A 15,957-nucleotide genomic window follows, 5' to 3' on the forward strand; every position below is an offset into this window, starting at 1 on the left:
ATCATTATGTGTATACCTGAAAGGCATGTTATAAGTGATTTTAAGCATGTTGGGTCCTAAATACTACTACTGGCAGTTAAATTTTAAGACAGTCCTACAGCAGATTTTGTTGTAAGTCCTGGTGTTGTAAATTTGTTTTTTTGTTTTGTTGTTTTGTTTTGTTTTTTTGCCAGTCTTGGGCTTAAGCTTAGAGCTCTACCACTTGAGCTACAGCACCACTTCCGGCTTTTTTCTATGTATGTGTTACCGATGAATCAAACCCAGGTCTTTGCGCGTGCCAGGCAGGCACTCTACCACTAAGCCAAATTCCCGGCCCCGTAAATTCATTTAAGAACAGATTTTTCTTGTGTACGTTCCTGCTTCCAACTTCTGATTTTTCATTAGTTGGAAAAAACTTATTTCACTGTTTTCTTACATGACAATTCTCATTTTAGGTCCATAAAGAAATGGATTACTTTATAAAAGATAAGTTGCTTCTTGAAAGAATTCTTGGAATGGAGTTCATGGAACCAATGGAAAAAAGCATCTTTTACAATGGTATCCTTTAAATGCTCATATACTATTTTCAAAGTTTGGGAGGAAAAGTACTATAGTTATTTTTACTGTGATGTCTATAATTTTGTATGAAAACAAAAAGGATAAATAATAATCTCATGGATTATTGTATTATGTCAGGAAGCAGGAAAAAAAGATTTCAACAAGAAAGCTGAATTTCATGATTAGTAGACCTCAGGAAGAGTAAAATTCAGATTTTTACTACAATATATATTCCAATAAGAGACAGGAAACATTTAAAGAAAAAAAAATAACATTTGATGCCAGGCACCAGGACTAATGCCTATAATATGAGCTATTCAGGAGGCTGAGATCTGAGGATTGCAGTTCAGAGCCAAGAAAGTTCAGGGCAGGAAAGTCCACAAGGCTGTTTCTAATTAACCACTAAAAAAGGCTGAAGTGGAACTGTGGTTCAAATGGTAAAGCACTAGCTTTTGAGCAAAAAAGCTAAGGGGTAGTGCCCAGATCCTGAATTCAAGTCCCAAGACCAGCCTTCACACACACACACACACACACACACTTGAATTGATCATTAAAACATGTAATTTTTTTTTTTGTGGTAAGGAGTCCTGGGGCTTGAAATCTGTGATTAGGCACTGTGCTGTGTAATTTTTTACTCTCCAGTGTTCTTCAAACACACTGGTATTTCTGACAGGAATAGTGATTAAACCTGATTTTACAATCACCAGAAAGTTAACATATATGCTAGTTGTAGGGTGACTGGCAATCTGTTGTGTAGGTTGATAAGAATGACACTGATGCACAATGCCCAGGCCTACCTGTCTTACATGGGAGATGAGCCCGTCCTGAGAAACATAGGCCATCAGTTCCTCCTTTATTGTTTGGTCTTGTTTAGTATACCATGTAAGCTGACATAGGCTAGCTACAGGTACAGATTAGGCCATGGATAGGAAGGAGAATACGGATCAAGCCAGGCAGAGAAAAGCCACAAAATCCAACATGGATATGTTTTGAACTTGGTCTTAGAGGAAAAAAAAAATAGCTATTTTATCAAAGAAGAGGGCTAAGGGAAATATTAAGTATATCATTTAAATATTTTTCTAAAAAGCATTGATTTTTTTGCATAAGGGAAACTTGTTAAAATCACTATAGAGTTTATTTAGCTTAATCTGAAGTGGGATACAATGTGAGAAGAGTGCTCCAAAGGTAAAGAGGACAGATAGAATACCCCAAACATTCTTCTGACATGTTAACCAATCATTAAAAAAAAATAAAATTTTGTTTCACCAGATATGTAAGTTGATCCATGGAAGTATAAACAGAACATATTAAATTGATATTGACTATTTCTAATTCCATCATTCTTAATATACAAACATATGTATCAATTATAGGTATCACACACACACACACACACACACACACACACACACACACACACACAGGCTTATATCTATAATCTTAGCTACCCATGAGGCTGCGACTTGAGTGTCATGGTTAGAAGCCATCTAGAGCAGAAATGTCTATGAGAATTCACCTCCAATATATTCAGCAAAATGCCAGACTGGAGGCAACCTCAAGTGGTAGAGCACCAGTCATGAGCCAGAAAACTGAAAAAGTTTCCAAGACCCTCAGTTTAACCCAGTTTTGGTACTACCCCCGCAAAAAAACTTAAAAAAAAATTAAAAATTGGGCCGAGAGTTTGGCCTAATAGTAGAGTGCTTGCCTACCAAGTGCAAAGACCTGGGTTCGATTCATCAGTACCACATGCATAGAAAAAAAGCCAGAATTGGTGCTGAGGCTCAAGTGGTAGAGCTCTAGCCTTGAGAAAAATCCAATAACAGTGTTATTTTGATAAGGATGCATGATCTAAAACCTTTGATAACCACTGCCAATGAATAAGGATATCATTGTTTTGATTTATACATTGGATGGGTTATTCTGATAGTGTAGTATAATTTGAGTTAAATAGATGAGTTTAATCCATACGAATTTAGCTTTCAGAGTCTTCTGGTCTTAGATTCAATCCTGCCTCTACTATATACCAGCTTCATATATTTGAGAAAATTGATTAATCTTACAAACTGTAAGCTGAGCAAATGTTTAGAAAGTAATCTAAACTGACATTTGGTCAGCTTATTTACAAAGAATTTAGAATAATACTTGTAATGAGAATTATAAATACATAGTTAGGAAAGGGATGTCGTTACTCTTTGTAAAGATACAATTATTTTCTTCATATATTCTCCCCTCTTCTTTTTTCTCTTTACCCTTCTTCTTTTTCCTTCTCCCATTGTCCTTTTTGAATGAATGCTAGAAGATCAACCAGGAAGACTATGAAACATAGTTTATTACTTACATGCATAGAGAAGTGAATATTGTTTTATTTTATTTCAGACAGGTCAGTGATGTTGTAAGCTCTATATTCCTGTGCTTAGCACCAAGATCATAAAAGAACATTACTAGCACAGATTTCTTCTCTTAGAGAACAGAGGGCCTTCACTGAGTATTCATGGCAACATCCAGACCTTCAGAACTTGTTGACGGAATATATATATACTCCCTGGTGAAAGAGCTTATTAACACACTCATTGATTGCATCTTTCTAAAAGGGTATCCATTATTGTTTGTTGGTTTGTTTGCCAGTTGTGGGGCTTGAACTCAAGGTCTGAGCACTGTGCTTAGACACTTTTTTGATCAAGGCTAGCGCTCTGCCATTTGAGCCACAGCACCACTTCTGGCCTTTTCTGTGTATATGGTTCTGAGGAATCATGCATGCTAGGTGAGCACTCTACTACTAGGCTACACTCCTGATCAAGGGTATCCATTCTTCAGAAAGAGCAAACCCTACTTTTCAAGTGAAAAGTGGTCTTGGAGCAACACTGAAGGAGACTATTTGAAATATGAGTAGTCTGTGCCTTGCTATTTTTCCAAAAACTAATTATCTTAGGAAATCTTTAGGAGATTCATTTAGTTTTGAGTTAGTATAAGAAATAGAGATGGGTGGGCCAGGACTGTGACCTAGTGGTAGAGTGCTTCCCTAGCATGCACAAAGCCCTGCCGTTTGATTCTTTGGTACCACATATACAAAAAAAGCTGAAAGTGGTGCTGTGGCTAAAGGGTAGAGCACTAGACTTGAGAAAGCTCAAAGATGGTGCTTAGGCCCTGAGTTCAAGCCCCAGGACTAGCAAAAAAAAAAGAAAGAAAGAAAGAAAGAAAGAAAAGAAAGGTGGGACCGGGAGCATAGCCTAATGGTAGAGTGCTCTCCTAGTATGCACAAAGCCCTGTGTTTGATTCCTCCCTACCACATATGCAGAAAAGACCAGAAATGGTGCTGTGGTTCAGGTGGCAGAGCGCTAGCCTTGAGCAAAATGTATCCAAGGACAGTGCCCAGGCCCCAAGTTCAAGCCCTATGACTGGAAAGAAAAATGGGGATGGATAGAGATTCTGATACAGGGGCTCACATCTGTAAACCTAAGTATTCATGATGATGAGGTTGATAGTTTTGAGTCCAACATGGGAAAAACTAAAATATTCTTAAGACCCTCCATCTCAACTAATGAGAGCTAGATGTAGTGGGACATACCTATCATCTTACCTACACAGGAAATGTAACTGAGAGGATCATGATCCAGGTGAGTCTGGGCAAAAAGCAAGACCATTGAAAAATAGCTAAAGCAAAAAGGATTAGGGCATGGCTCGGGTGGTACATTGTCTTTCTAGCATGAGCAAAGTCCTGAGTTTAGACCCCAGTACCCATACCAATAAAAGGTAGAAACAAGGAAAAGGAAAGAAGGAAAGGGAGAGAAGGGAGACGGAGGGAGGGGAGAAGGAGAAGGAGAAAGGGAATATGAGGATATTCATTAACTGGTCTTTAGTAGACATGTGAGTATATACTTAACACTATTAGTAATTTGTAATTTTTAATTTCTAATATGTATATCATGCTTTTTTTAACAGATGAAAGTTATTCTTTCAGCAGTGTGCTATATTATGGAAATGAAGCCACCCTTCTTGTTTTTGAACTGTTATTCTTCTGTGTTGTGGATTTGGCTTGCCAAAATTTTATTTTAGCAGCCTTTCTTACATACCTACAACAAGAAGTAAGTGTAATTTTTTTCTGAGTTTATTTAAAAAAATATATTGTAGAAATGGGTATTTATTTTCCTAGCAGAGAGTAGCATCACTGACTTACAGTAGGAATTTGTTTAAAATATGACTAACCCTAGCAAAAGAAGGGATGACAGATTAACTGGCCACATTCTACATTCTGACCTTTAGGTCAGTGAAATGCTATGGTGGAGGGCATAAATTGCTTGGTCAGTGAACGAAATCTGGTGGGAAGATATTTAACTGCTAGTCTCCTAGATAACAGAAATGAACACTAATGAGAGTTCCGTTCATAGCTATCACTGGACATCTAGCTCAGCTCAACACTGCAAAGTCCCTTATAGCTTATTTCTCACACATCTCTTGTGTGGACAAGTAACTAGGGATGAAATCTGTGAAGTAACTATTGTAGGGAAGACAACTCCTTGAATTGTGACTGCACCCAATTATTCTCCAGTATGTCAAAGAAGTACTACAAGTCAACATGTAATTTATCAGGCTTGTTAGAGATAGAGAATTAGGAGCATATTCTGTCCCTACCAAGTAGATTCTTTTGATGCTTTTATAACTTACAGTGTTGGAAGAAAATTGCCTTTTCAAATGTTTTGGTGAAGAAAAAGAGAATTGCATTATTCATAAAAAATATTTTAAATGAACATACATTGCTTTTGATATTATAAAAATGATATATCTATAATGGGGGGGTCTTGAAAAAATTTTCAATTTTATTTTTATTGAAAAGGTGATGTATCAGACATCTAGAATCCCATGGTGATATATGAATAGAAATAGCTAAAAGTTTAATTTTGATATTTTCATGATGTACATATTTAATTTTCTTTATAGATACTTCATTCTCACTTGTTTTAATTTTCCAGGTATTTAGATTTATTCGTAACACAATAGGACAAAAGAATTTGGCAACCAAAACACTGGTGGATCAAAGATTTCTGATTTAATTTATTCATTAGGTAACGTAAGGACTCAATAGTTTGCCATACTTTTTAAACTTCTAATACAAATTATATAAATTATCCCATGTTTTTAAATCAAAAGATGTATTTTTATAACTTGTAAAATATGATATGAGGGATGGGGAAAATATGATGTGACAAGGTGTAAAATATTGTTTTTACATTCTGTCTGGTATTTACTTCACTAAGTAACAAACTACCACTGATGGGGGGAAAAAATGAACTTTGCTTGCAGCAGAACATCAAAACTCATCCCCATCATTGTCTCTGTAGACAATTCAAAGCTGTAGTTGCCTACATTTCCTCACAATTGGCAAAATTATTCGATTCTACACTTAAGACTAGCTTTCCAGTTCAATATTTTCCATTTACATTTATGGTTAAATAAATATTGAAAAATGTATTTCCAGTTTGCATTGAACTTTTGAATTATGTTATTGCTGACTCAGTTTACCTTGTACCTTGTTCTTCCTGTTCACCCTTTTGGTCTAGTGCATCAGTGCTGAGATTCTTCATCAGCTGTCTCAGGAACAGTCCCATTCATCCCCTGTATACCTGAGCTAGTAGGTCAGTTCTTTCCAAGAAGTGTGTCTGCATTTCTAACATGGTCCACATTTACTCTGCCTGAAGATGTAGTATTTTTTCTTCATGTAGGATTTTTTTTTTTTGCCAGTCCTAGGGCTTGAACTCAGGGCCTGGGCGCTGTCCTTGTATGCAAGGCTTACACTCTGCCACGTGAGCCACAGCACCATTTCCGGCTTTTTCTGTGTATGTGGTTCTAGAGAATCGAATCCAGAGCTTCATGCTTGCTAGGTGAGCACCCTACCACCAGGCCACACTCCCAGCCCTCATGGAAGATTTTTTTTAACACATTTAAATTACTTAGTATTGCTGGGCGGTAGCTCATGCCTATAATCCAAGCTACTCAGGAGGCTAAGATCTGAGGATCGTAGTTCAAAGACAGCCCAGACACTAAAGCCTGTGTTACTTTCATCTCCAGCTAGCCACTAGAAAACCAGAAGTGGCGCTGTGGCTCAGTAGCCTTGAGCTGAAGAGCTCAGGGACAGCATCCAGGCCCAGAGTTCAAGTCCCACAACTGACAAAAAAAAAAAAATACTTAGTATTTTAAGACTACTCTTTCAAAATCTTGCTATTCAATGACATTTAAAGATTATAAGTAACTATAAATTATCATGTCAGGTTGACAAGGAAACTTATTCAAAGCATTAGGCTTTACTTTTTAAAATTTTATTTTTTACCAGTCCTGGGGCTTGAACTCAGGGCCTGACCACTGTCCTTGGGCTTTCTCAAGGATAGAGCTCTACCACTTGAGCCACAGAACCACTTCTGGCTTTTCTATATAAGTGGTACTGAGGAATCGAACTTGGGTCTTCGTGCATACCAGGCAAGCACTCTACCACTAGGCCAAACTCCTGGCACCCCCATTTTTTTAATATGAAAAAAGACTGGGTCAACATATGAATATTATGTAGATAATAATTTTCACATTTTTTTCTTCAAATATACATCTTAATACCTCTTTTCATGGTCTCCTGTATACTTTTAAGCCCCCAATTGAGGATCATAACTCTGAAAACATTTCTTCTTTCTATGTTGATGCTTAAATACTTAAAAATGATGCCAGAAGAAATCTGTCTATATTTATGAATTGAAAATGCATAATAATAATAATAAAACATTTGGTGTTTTGGTTTCCTGGGTTTTTTTGTTGTTGTTTTGTTATTGTTTTTGCTTTTGCCAGTTCTGGGACTTAGACTCAGACTGGGCACTATCCTTGAGCTTTCCTACATGTCTATCATCTATTTGTCTCTGCAGAGACAAGTATATCAGCATAGATTTTTCAAGCATCTACTTAAAAGCATGTGAATGAAATTTAGCCCTTATTCCATACACGACAATTTCTTATGAGTATGAATGTTGTCTTTTTTGGTCAGCCGTTTGACTTGAACTCTGAGCCTGGGCGTTGTTCCTGAACTCTTCAGCTCAAGGCTACAGCACTACCCCTTGAGTCACAATGCCACCTCCAGTTTTCTGGTAATTAATTGAAGATAAGAGTCTCATCGACTTTTATTGCCCAGGCTGGCTTTGAACCGTGATCTTCCTGAGTAGCTAGGATTACAGGTGTGAGCCACCATGCCTGGCTGAGTGTGAATGTTTTTAAATGGTAAAATTTAAAATATACGATTAGGTAGCCCACTTGCTGGTAAACTGAAGCAGAGAGGACATTCAAAATCATCTGAAATCACTTTTAAAAATATTATTTTGTATGTTGGTTAAATATATATATATATATATATATCAATGTGTTCAGATTTTTACATACTGTTCACCCCTTTGCTCATACTGTTACAATTTAAATTTTAGATCCTGAGTGTAATTTTCCACTAGGTCTGTTACCTTTTGTCAACTTCCATAGCTCCCATCCTTAATTTTAATGATTGCTTAGAAACATTTGCTACTCTCTTCATTTCATTTCATAATGACACAAACTCGACAGAGGGTAATCTAAGCTGCTGTGGACGCTGTATCCTCCTTTTCAGACAAGCCTCTTGGGAGAGATTGATGTGTTTGCTTCTCTGGCACTGCTGACCTTCGTGCAAGCATTCTCACTTCATCAATCCAGAGCTTGTAAGCATGGAACATGTGTCCTGCTTGTCAGTATTACCTGAGGGAGAATAAATTTAAGTCACAGGTCAGTGAACAGAGTCATTTGGTTTTAAATAACAGTTTTGTCCCTCTTAGGTGCTTTAGGATTAGGGATCAAGTTATGTTTGACATTGTAGAGTTTCATTCTGCATGTCTATAAAAGAAACCCTTCATTTGCCACTCAAGGAATTGTGAAAATTTTTATATTCAAGTATGCTTACAACAGGAAACTGAAGTTGTTGCTCAGTGGTAGAAAACACAAACAATAGGAAAATGAGCCAAGAGTTTTTCAAATGACTGACTATATGAAAAAGTACTCAGTCTTACTGGTTATTGTGAAAATGTAAATTATCCCACTAGTAAACCACTCAAACAGCTAAAATGTGTAAACTATATATTGTTAGAGGTGTACACTGGACTGTCAGATTTTAGAGATGTGAAGCCAGTCTTGTGTTTGAATGCAGCAGTGACAGCAGATGGCAGTAGGGTGCACACTAAGCTTCTCAGCACTGGGCTGGGCCTTCCCAGAGCAGCAGAGCCCAGAGAAACTACTTCCCTCCCTTGACATCTTCCACTCCCTTTCCCGAACCAAGGTGTTTGGCAGCTCAGATAACTTGGCGCTCTTTGTAATCTTAGGTTTGGAAATTGAATGCAAAAATTTGAAAGATAGTATTTATCTCCTAAGAAAGAGTCATGGTACCTCCGAAAAAAGGAGCAAATTATCTAATGATTATGAAGTCATCCAACTCTTATTTTAATAAACTACATATTTTCATGAAATCTTTTAAAACTAAGTTATTGCCCATACTACTTATGTCCTTATGACATTACCTATATGACATCTTTCTGCCCACTTGAGCTTCCAACCATGATCTTAGCTTCCATAGTAGCTAGGATTTATAGGCATGAGCCACTGGTGCCCAAAAACTTTTTTTTTTATTTTTTAAAGAATTTAACATTGATTTTTACATCATATTTCAAATGACATGTTTAACAAATGAGTATTCAAGAAGGGAATCTCTATATACAATTATTGGTACTTAGTTTTTAGGACATAATCAAAATTAGGCTAAGGGTTTGTATATCATAGATACATACTGATCTATGTAATAAAACATTATGTCTATAGAGTCATAGGTTTTTATGTCTATGTAGTTGTGTTTATATTTCCAATACCATGTCCATAGCATTGGGTATGCAAATACTGAGTCCTCACTCTTGTACTATTTGGATCATTAGATCCACGTAGCCACGTATTAAGGATACCATATGCCTTTTGTTCCTTTGGTCTTGACTTGTCTCACTCAACATGATTCACTCTAGATTCATCCACTTCCCTGCAAATGCCAAAAACTTTTTTCCAAAAAAAGTTTTTTTTTATCTCTTATATTCAAAAGAAACAAAAGAAAAAGAAAACAAAAGAGTCACATTAAGTCTTGATCTAAGAGAGCTGTGGACCCGCCTACTACTGGGTTTGGTCTCCCACAAGGTACCCTAGCTTAGACCTGTTTCCTTTCCTTTGGCTGGACTGTGGAATTTACCTATAACATTGCAAACTATTTTGAATTTTTGCTTGTTCATGCACCTTCACCATAGCTCTCTGAACATATATAAACAATTTTCTTATATACATTTTCTAGTTATAAATCTGTTGTTTTTACACATGACATAGCAAATATAAACAGAATTTTTCACTAAAGATTTCCACCACTACTCTTCATATTGGACTCTTCATATTGGAGTGCCCACTGGAGGCATGTCTGCACTCTTCATTGATGGGAAGGCCAGATGTGTTTTGGTCACTATCTTATCCTAGGCATCTGCATCACATCTGGAAGGAAGGAGTAACAGAAAGGTATTTCAGTTGCAGTTACTGTGTAATGAAGAGCCCCTAGGGATGGTCTCATGGTGTCATTACTGTGTGTTCCTCTCAAGCATAAATAATTTACAAATATGTATCTAGAGGTTGCAAGTAACAGGCAATGTGCAAGATGCAAACATGGGTAACACATGGCTTCCACTTTCACCACGCTTGATAGTTGAACAGAAAAGAATGAACAAACACAAGAGCACTAAATGCTGTTTCCTGTTACTTCTGTAACACAGCATAAGGCCATGTAATTATCTTACGATGCCAGAAATAGACCTCACTCAAGAAGTCAGTAAAATTTGGTTTTGCCTTGGATTATATAGCTATCTGAATGTGACTCCACTCACTGAGTAGTTCTCATTTTCTGGAGTTTCTCAAAACCATCATTCCACACAAATCGGAGGATCCTTACCTAGAAGGAGGAAAAACCGAGCTCAGAATACAAAGCCAAAGGCAACCATCGGGCATTAAAAAATAGCTTAAAAATGAATCATAGAGCTGTTTCCTGGTAGGTCACTTATTGAACTTTAGAACTCAAAGCAGCTCTGAACAGAAATAATTGTAGCCAGTGTTTGCATAGCACGTTGTTCCTAACATTTAATAAATATGCACTGTCTTCTCATGCATGCTTTGTAGCTACTTTCTAAAGAGCACAGCAATGGGAAACTCACTAAATTGTCTTTAAAAAAAAATGAGTGCTGGGGAAAGAACCTAGGGCCCTGTGCCTGTTACACATGCTTTATCACAGAGCTATACTCTGGCCCCAAATCAACATTTTAAGTATTTCTGGGATTTACTTGGTCACCTCAGTTCTGACCTTTACTCAAAAAAGGTAAACGATATGAAGATTTCATGCATGAGACTTTTTAATCCTTGACATGAATCAGCAGAATTTCAAACCTATTGTTTTCTCAGTTCCTTTTGATTATCATAAAGCTATAAAAGAGGAAGAATGAATTGCAACTTGGACAAAAAACTGAATTCTGAAAGACTTAGCTGTAGATTCCCCACACTTCTGCCTACTGCTGCGTAGTCCTCAGCAAACCCTTCTGCCTCTATGAACTTCTTCCTCGTTCCTAGAACCCAGTAATACCTGCTACAAGATGTACTTTGTCCTCACTAAAGATTTGCCTGTATCTTTTTCATATCATTAGGACATTTGGTGATTTCTAGTCCTTGTAACACTACTTTCGGTCCCTTAGATACCATTATTACACATTAAAATGTGGTAGCACAGTCTGTAATCGAGTGCTCCAAAGGTTGAGGTAGGAGGATTTCAAATTCAAGGGTAGCCTGGACTACTAATGAGATCCTTCCTCTTGGGATGGTGTTTTATCCTGTTTGGTGTTGATCTGAGCACAGGGCACCTGGAGGTTTCTTGGTGCACCTGATTGCTCAAAGTTCTACCCAGAGCTTTAGGTAAGAAAATCTGACTGCCCAGCAAGATCCACCACCCAACATCTTGGCTACATACTGTTTTTTCCTCTGAGTGTGCTGGCTTGAATGGCAGGCTGGGGTCAGGAACAGTCAATAAAATACTTAGGGGCCCCACTGGCTTTAAGTCAGCTTCTCAGATAGTGGCAGCAGCCGCACAATTTTCTTTTACTACTAGAAAACCCTTTTTGATCCCTTGGACAACTTTTGGTAACTAGATAAGCATAAGATTTAATGGGCAGACATAGAAGGCTTGCACCTATAACCATCTCTCATAAGTGAGGTCTCCACACTCAAGAGGGTCTATACTTGTTAACGCCTTTTCCCATGCCTATTTTTTCTAATCCTGCATCATTTTCTCCAAACAATAACTTCAGTCTCTCAATCTTAAGGGAAGTCGATAGGTAAAGTGCTAGCTGTAACTGTTTCAAGCTGAGTAGAGGCCTAGCCAGAGACTTGAAGTTTTGTCTTATCTTATCGAGATGTGAAATTCAGTTGTTGGATTGCCAGGATCAGACCACTTTTTTTTTTTTTTACTCCAAACTGGAAAAGAAATGATGTGAGAAATTATGTTGGATAACAAGCCAGAGAAACAATATAAGGGGGCTTCCCAGCCCCTTATGGTCAAGTGGTAGAGTGCTTGCCTAGCATGCATGAAGCCCTGGGTTCAATTTCTCAGTGCTGCATAAATAGAAAATGCTGAAAGTGGTGCTGTGGCTCAAGTGCTAGAGTGCTAACCTTGAGCAAAAGAATCTCAGGGGTAGTGCCTGGGCCCTGAGTTCAAGCCCCCTAGACTGGCAAAAAGAAAAGAGAAGAAATAATATAAGGAACAACAAATCAATATTTCCCACATGCTAGAATAAAAAAAAATACAAAGTAGAAGCACTTTAGTTTGATAGAAAAGACTACTTTCTCTCACACCATGCTGACAGTTTTTGTATCTAATAATAATGATGATGGTGGTGCCAGATTATTTTGAACATATTTACATACATACACACATTTGTGCACAAAGGTCTTAAAGTACACTTAGGTTTTAAAAATGAATATCAGATTTGAAATTGGATAGGGAACAGGGGAAAACAAGATGAGGGGTGGAGGTGGGGGGGAGGGAAATGGGGACCAAGACATGTGAAAGGGTATCAATGTATGGGAATTAATGCACCATCTATCTGGCAAATGTCATGTAACCCTTCTATTAATTACAATAAAAAACATGAAAAAAATGAATATCAGCTATAAGTTTAGTGAAAAGAGATGTTTTCGCCCATAACATTATAGAGCCACATGGTCAGTGTTAAAAAATAAAAACTTAAAAACAAATACTTTTGCTAACAAGAATAACCAAGACTTTAGATAATTAAAAACAGAATTTGGTTAGAAAACTTTGCTAGCAGGACACATTAGCATATGGACCGACCTTTAATACTTCCTACATGGATGGAGGAGGGATAGTGTGGTGGAAGAGCGTGGGTTGTGAGAAACTGAACCCTTAATCCACCACGTGGCCTTACTCTGTTTTTCAACCATTTTTAGACCAGAGCATTTTATACTAAGGCAAAATTAAATTTCACAGGTTAACTTGACTTCCCTAGGTTTTCCCCTAAATACCTTGGGCACGTTCTTAAACATACATTGGGGGACAGTGAGCTTACTATGGGAAGAACATTTCTAGAGACAGATGTAAGTGCAGAAGGTGAGAAAAAGAAAAGCTAGTGCTACCATATAGATAGACCACATAGGACACAGCTTGACAGACAAAATGATACCAGTTGTCTTCATAAGATCAGATGGATGTTCTTGTCAGGACCATCTGACAAGGGACAATCCCCAAACACCAATCCCAGGAAGACCAGATGAGTTAATTCACCCGAACCAAACCAAATGCCTCTCCTGATGTCTCAAAGCCTTGAAGACCTATTGGGATAGGTGGTAGTTGTGTCCAATCTCCTTCCACAACAGTCCAGATCAATCTCCAAAAACAAAAACAGAGTTTTCACCTACAGAGGTTTCTTGAGTGACTCCAAAAAATGTAGTGGCAGGTCAGGTGTCCAAGGGCAGGCTGGCAGAGTGGCAGAAAGGCCACAGAGCCCTGAAACATCTCAGGGGGTGCCTCTCCTGCACCCAACTCCTGTGGCTTCAAGGAACTCAAGTGCACCCCTTGGCCCTAGGATCTCTCTGGGGCCTCTGAATGTTAGATGGAAATCTGGTCAGCATGACACAGAGAAGCCACCCTTTAAAAAGAGGTTTTTTTGGCCTAGTGGTTAAAGTGCTTGCCTAGCATGCACAAAGACCCGGGTTTGATTCCTTGGTACCACATACATAGAAAGCCGGAAATGGTGCTGAGGCTCAAGTGGTAGAGTGCTAGCCTTGAGAAAGTCAAGGACAGGGCTCAGGCCCTGAGCTCAAGCCCAGGACTGGCAAAAAAAAAAAAAAAAAAAAGAGGTTGAACGGGGAGTCTTTATACAAAGGTGGTGACTGCAAGCAGACTCATGTTCCAAAGAACCTGCAGCCCCAAATACATCTAGCACAAAGCTTATTAAAGGCAAAAGCCACATGGTTGGGGTGGGGAGCTAAAGCAAAAGTGTTATACAGAAGCAAAGCAAACTATCTAGGGGAATAATCAAGGACAACCAAGGGCAAGTATTCTTTAGAGCAAAACGTTCCTGGAGCTAAACAAAACATATCAGCACTTCAAAGAATGGCTTATTTCACCTCTAGAGTTTTTGGAACGCGGTGAGAAGTTACATCTATTAAGATTCCAGGATGGGGGCCAGGAGTTTGGCCTAGTGGTAGAGTGCTTGCCTAGCATGCACGAAAACCCGGGTTTGATTCCTAGCTACCACATACATAGGAAAAGGCCAGAAATGGTGCTGTGGCTCAAGTGGTAGAGCTCTAGCTTTGAGAAAACCCAAGGACAGTGCTCAGGCCCTGAGCCCAAGCCCAGGACTGGCAAAAAAAGAACAAAACAAACCAAAAAAGATTCCAGGATGGCAGTGGGGACAAGATATTTAGACCCACCAGTAACCATATTTCACCTACAGGCATTCCCACTCCTCTACTCATAGGCAGAACAAATAGCAAAGTAACTGGGAAATTTAAAAATTATGTACCTCACAAAAAGAAGCAAGGTTCAAGAATTAAAACAGAACCAGAAAGTAAAACTGAAAAACACAAGCCTTTCTTCCACCACATTCCTTTAGACATAAAGAAGTTATGAGTAGACAGATGAGAAAATAAAGTATACATCTAGTAAGTGAATCCTTGGACTAAAATAGAATGTCCTAAATGTACTGTTTTTATGTTTTACAATAACAAGCCAACCCTAGCTCCTGTGTCTTCAAGTTTTGAGTAATAATAAGCCTCTTGGGAAACCATTTTCTTTCTGTTCAAGTAATAGCAAATACGGGAACTTAAAATAATTGACGGTGCTAGATGACTACAAGTCTAGGTGGTATTCAACTGTAATCCTCTTGCTCAGAAGGTATGTATATACTTGAAGCAAACACTGCCATTTTTGAGGTTCTCTGCGCCCAGGCCTTTTTCTCTTTCTCCCTGCTTTATCCTGTGTTGCTTGTTATACAGTGAAAAAAACCGAGAAGCCACATTTTGAGAGGTCGAATCTGAGAGGCTTTATTAAAAGGCCAGTAACAACATGGTGGACTCCTGGCTCAAAGACCAGCAGCCTTGCTGGGCACGGTGGCCCCCACCAGTAATCCTAGCTACTCAGGAGGCTGAGATCTTAGGATCTCAGTTCAAAGCCAGCTGGGCACACAAGTGTGAGACTCTTATCTACAATTAACCAACAGAAAACCAGAAGTGGCACTGTGGCTCAAGTGGTAGATCACTAGCCTTGAGCTGAGGAGCGCAGGGACAGCATCCAGGCCCCGAGTTCAAGGCCCACTACCGACAAAAGACTAGCAGCCTACAAATACACTGAATACTGTTAGGAAATGGAGTCACAAAGGCTGGAGAGGAAAAAACAAAAGCAATACCAACATACTAATTCAGCTCCAATGGAAAGCTGGAGTGGGATGCCATGGTGACCTAAGAAGAACCAAGAGATAGGAGATAGGACATGAACACAGAGACATATCACATGGTGTCATGGCACCTGAGCTGGTGCAGGCCTAAAATAGGGTTAGGTCAGGGAGCAGGGTCACAGGAAACTAGAGTCCTGAGCAGAGGACGGATAGGTTTAGTAACCTACCATCCAAGTTCGCATCCTTCCCTCCAGGGATTCAGGCACGCCCATCTCTTAGGAGGTGAGGGCTTCATTTTCCCCCACAATGTCGACAAGAGGCCAGACCCTACTATCCACTATGTCGCCAAGACCGCCCCGGCCAGACCCAATATCTCTACTCCAGCTAAATAAAATTTCACTAC

The 15,957-nt window shown here is 38.7% G+C and overlaps 1 protein-coding gene across 1 annotated transcript in view; it reads left to right on the forward strand.

The window, feature by feature from the left end:
- Tmem67 (transmembrane protein 67) overlaps nucleotides 1-6,003 on the forward strand; it is a 45,379-nt gene extending 39,376 nt beyond the window's left edge. Inside the window, exons 26-28 of the mRNA XM_090339062.1 lie at nucleotides 435-537; nucleotides 4,477-4,619; nucleotides 5,505-6,003. Of these exons, the coding sequence (XP_090195188.1) occupies nucleotides 435-537; nucleotides 4,477-4,619; nucleotides 5,505-5,585 (327 nt within the window). The 3' untranslated portion in view covers nucleotides 5,586-6,003. The remainder of the gene's footprint in view (nucleotides 1-434; nucleotides 538-4,476; nucleotides 4,620-5,504) is intronic.
- Nucleotides 6,004-15,957: the final 9,954 nt, after the last annotated feature.

The sequence above is a fragment of the Megascapheus bottae genome, chromosome 9 (genome assembly GCF_031878675.1).
Source record: "Megascapheus bottae isolate mThoBot1 chromosome 9, mThoBot2.hap1, whole genome shotgun sequence".
NCBI classification, from domain to species: domain Eukaryota; kingdom Metazoa; phylum Chordata; class Mammalia; order Rodentia; family Geomyidae; genus Megascapheus; species Megascapheus bottae.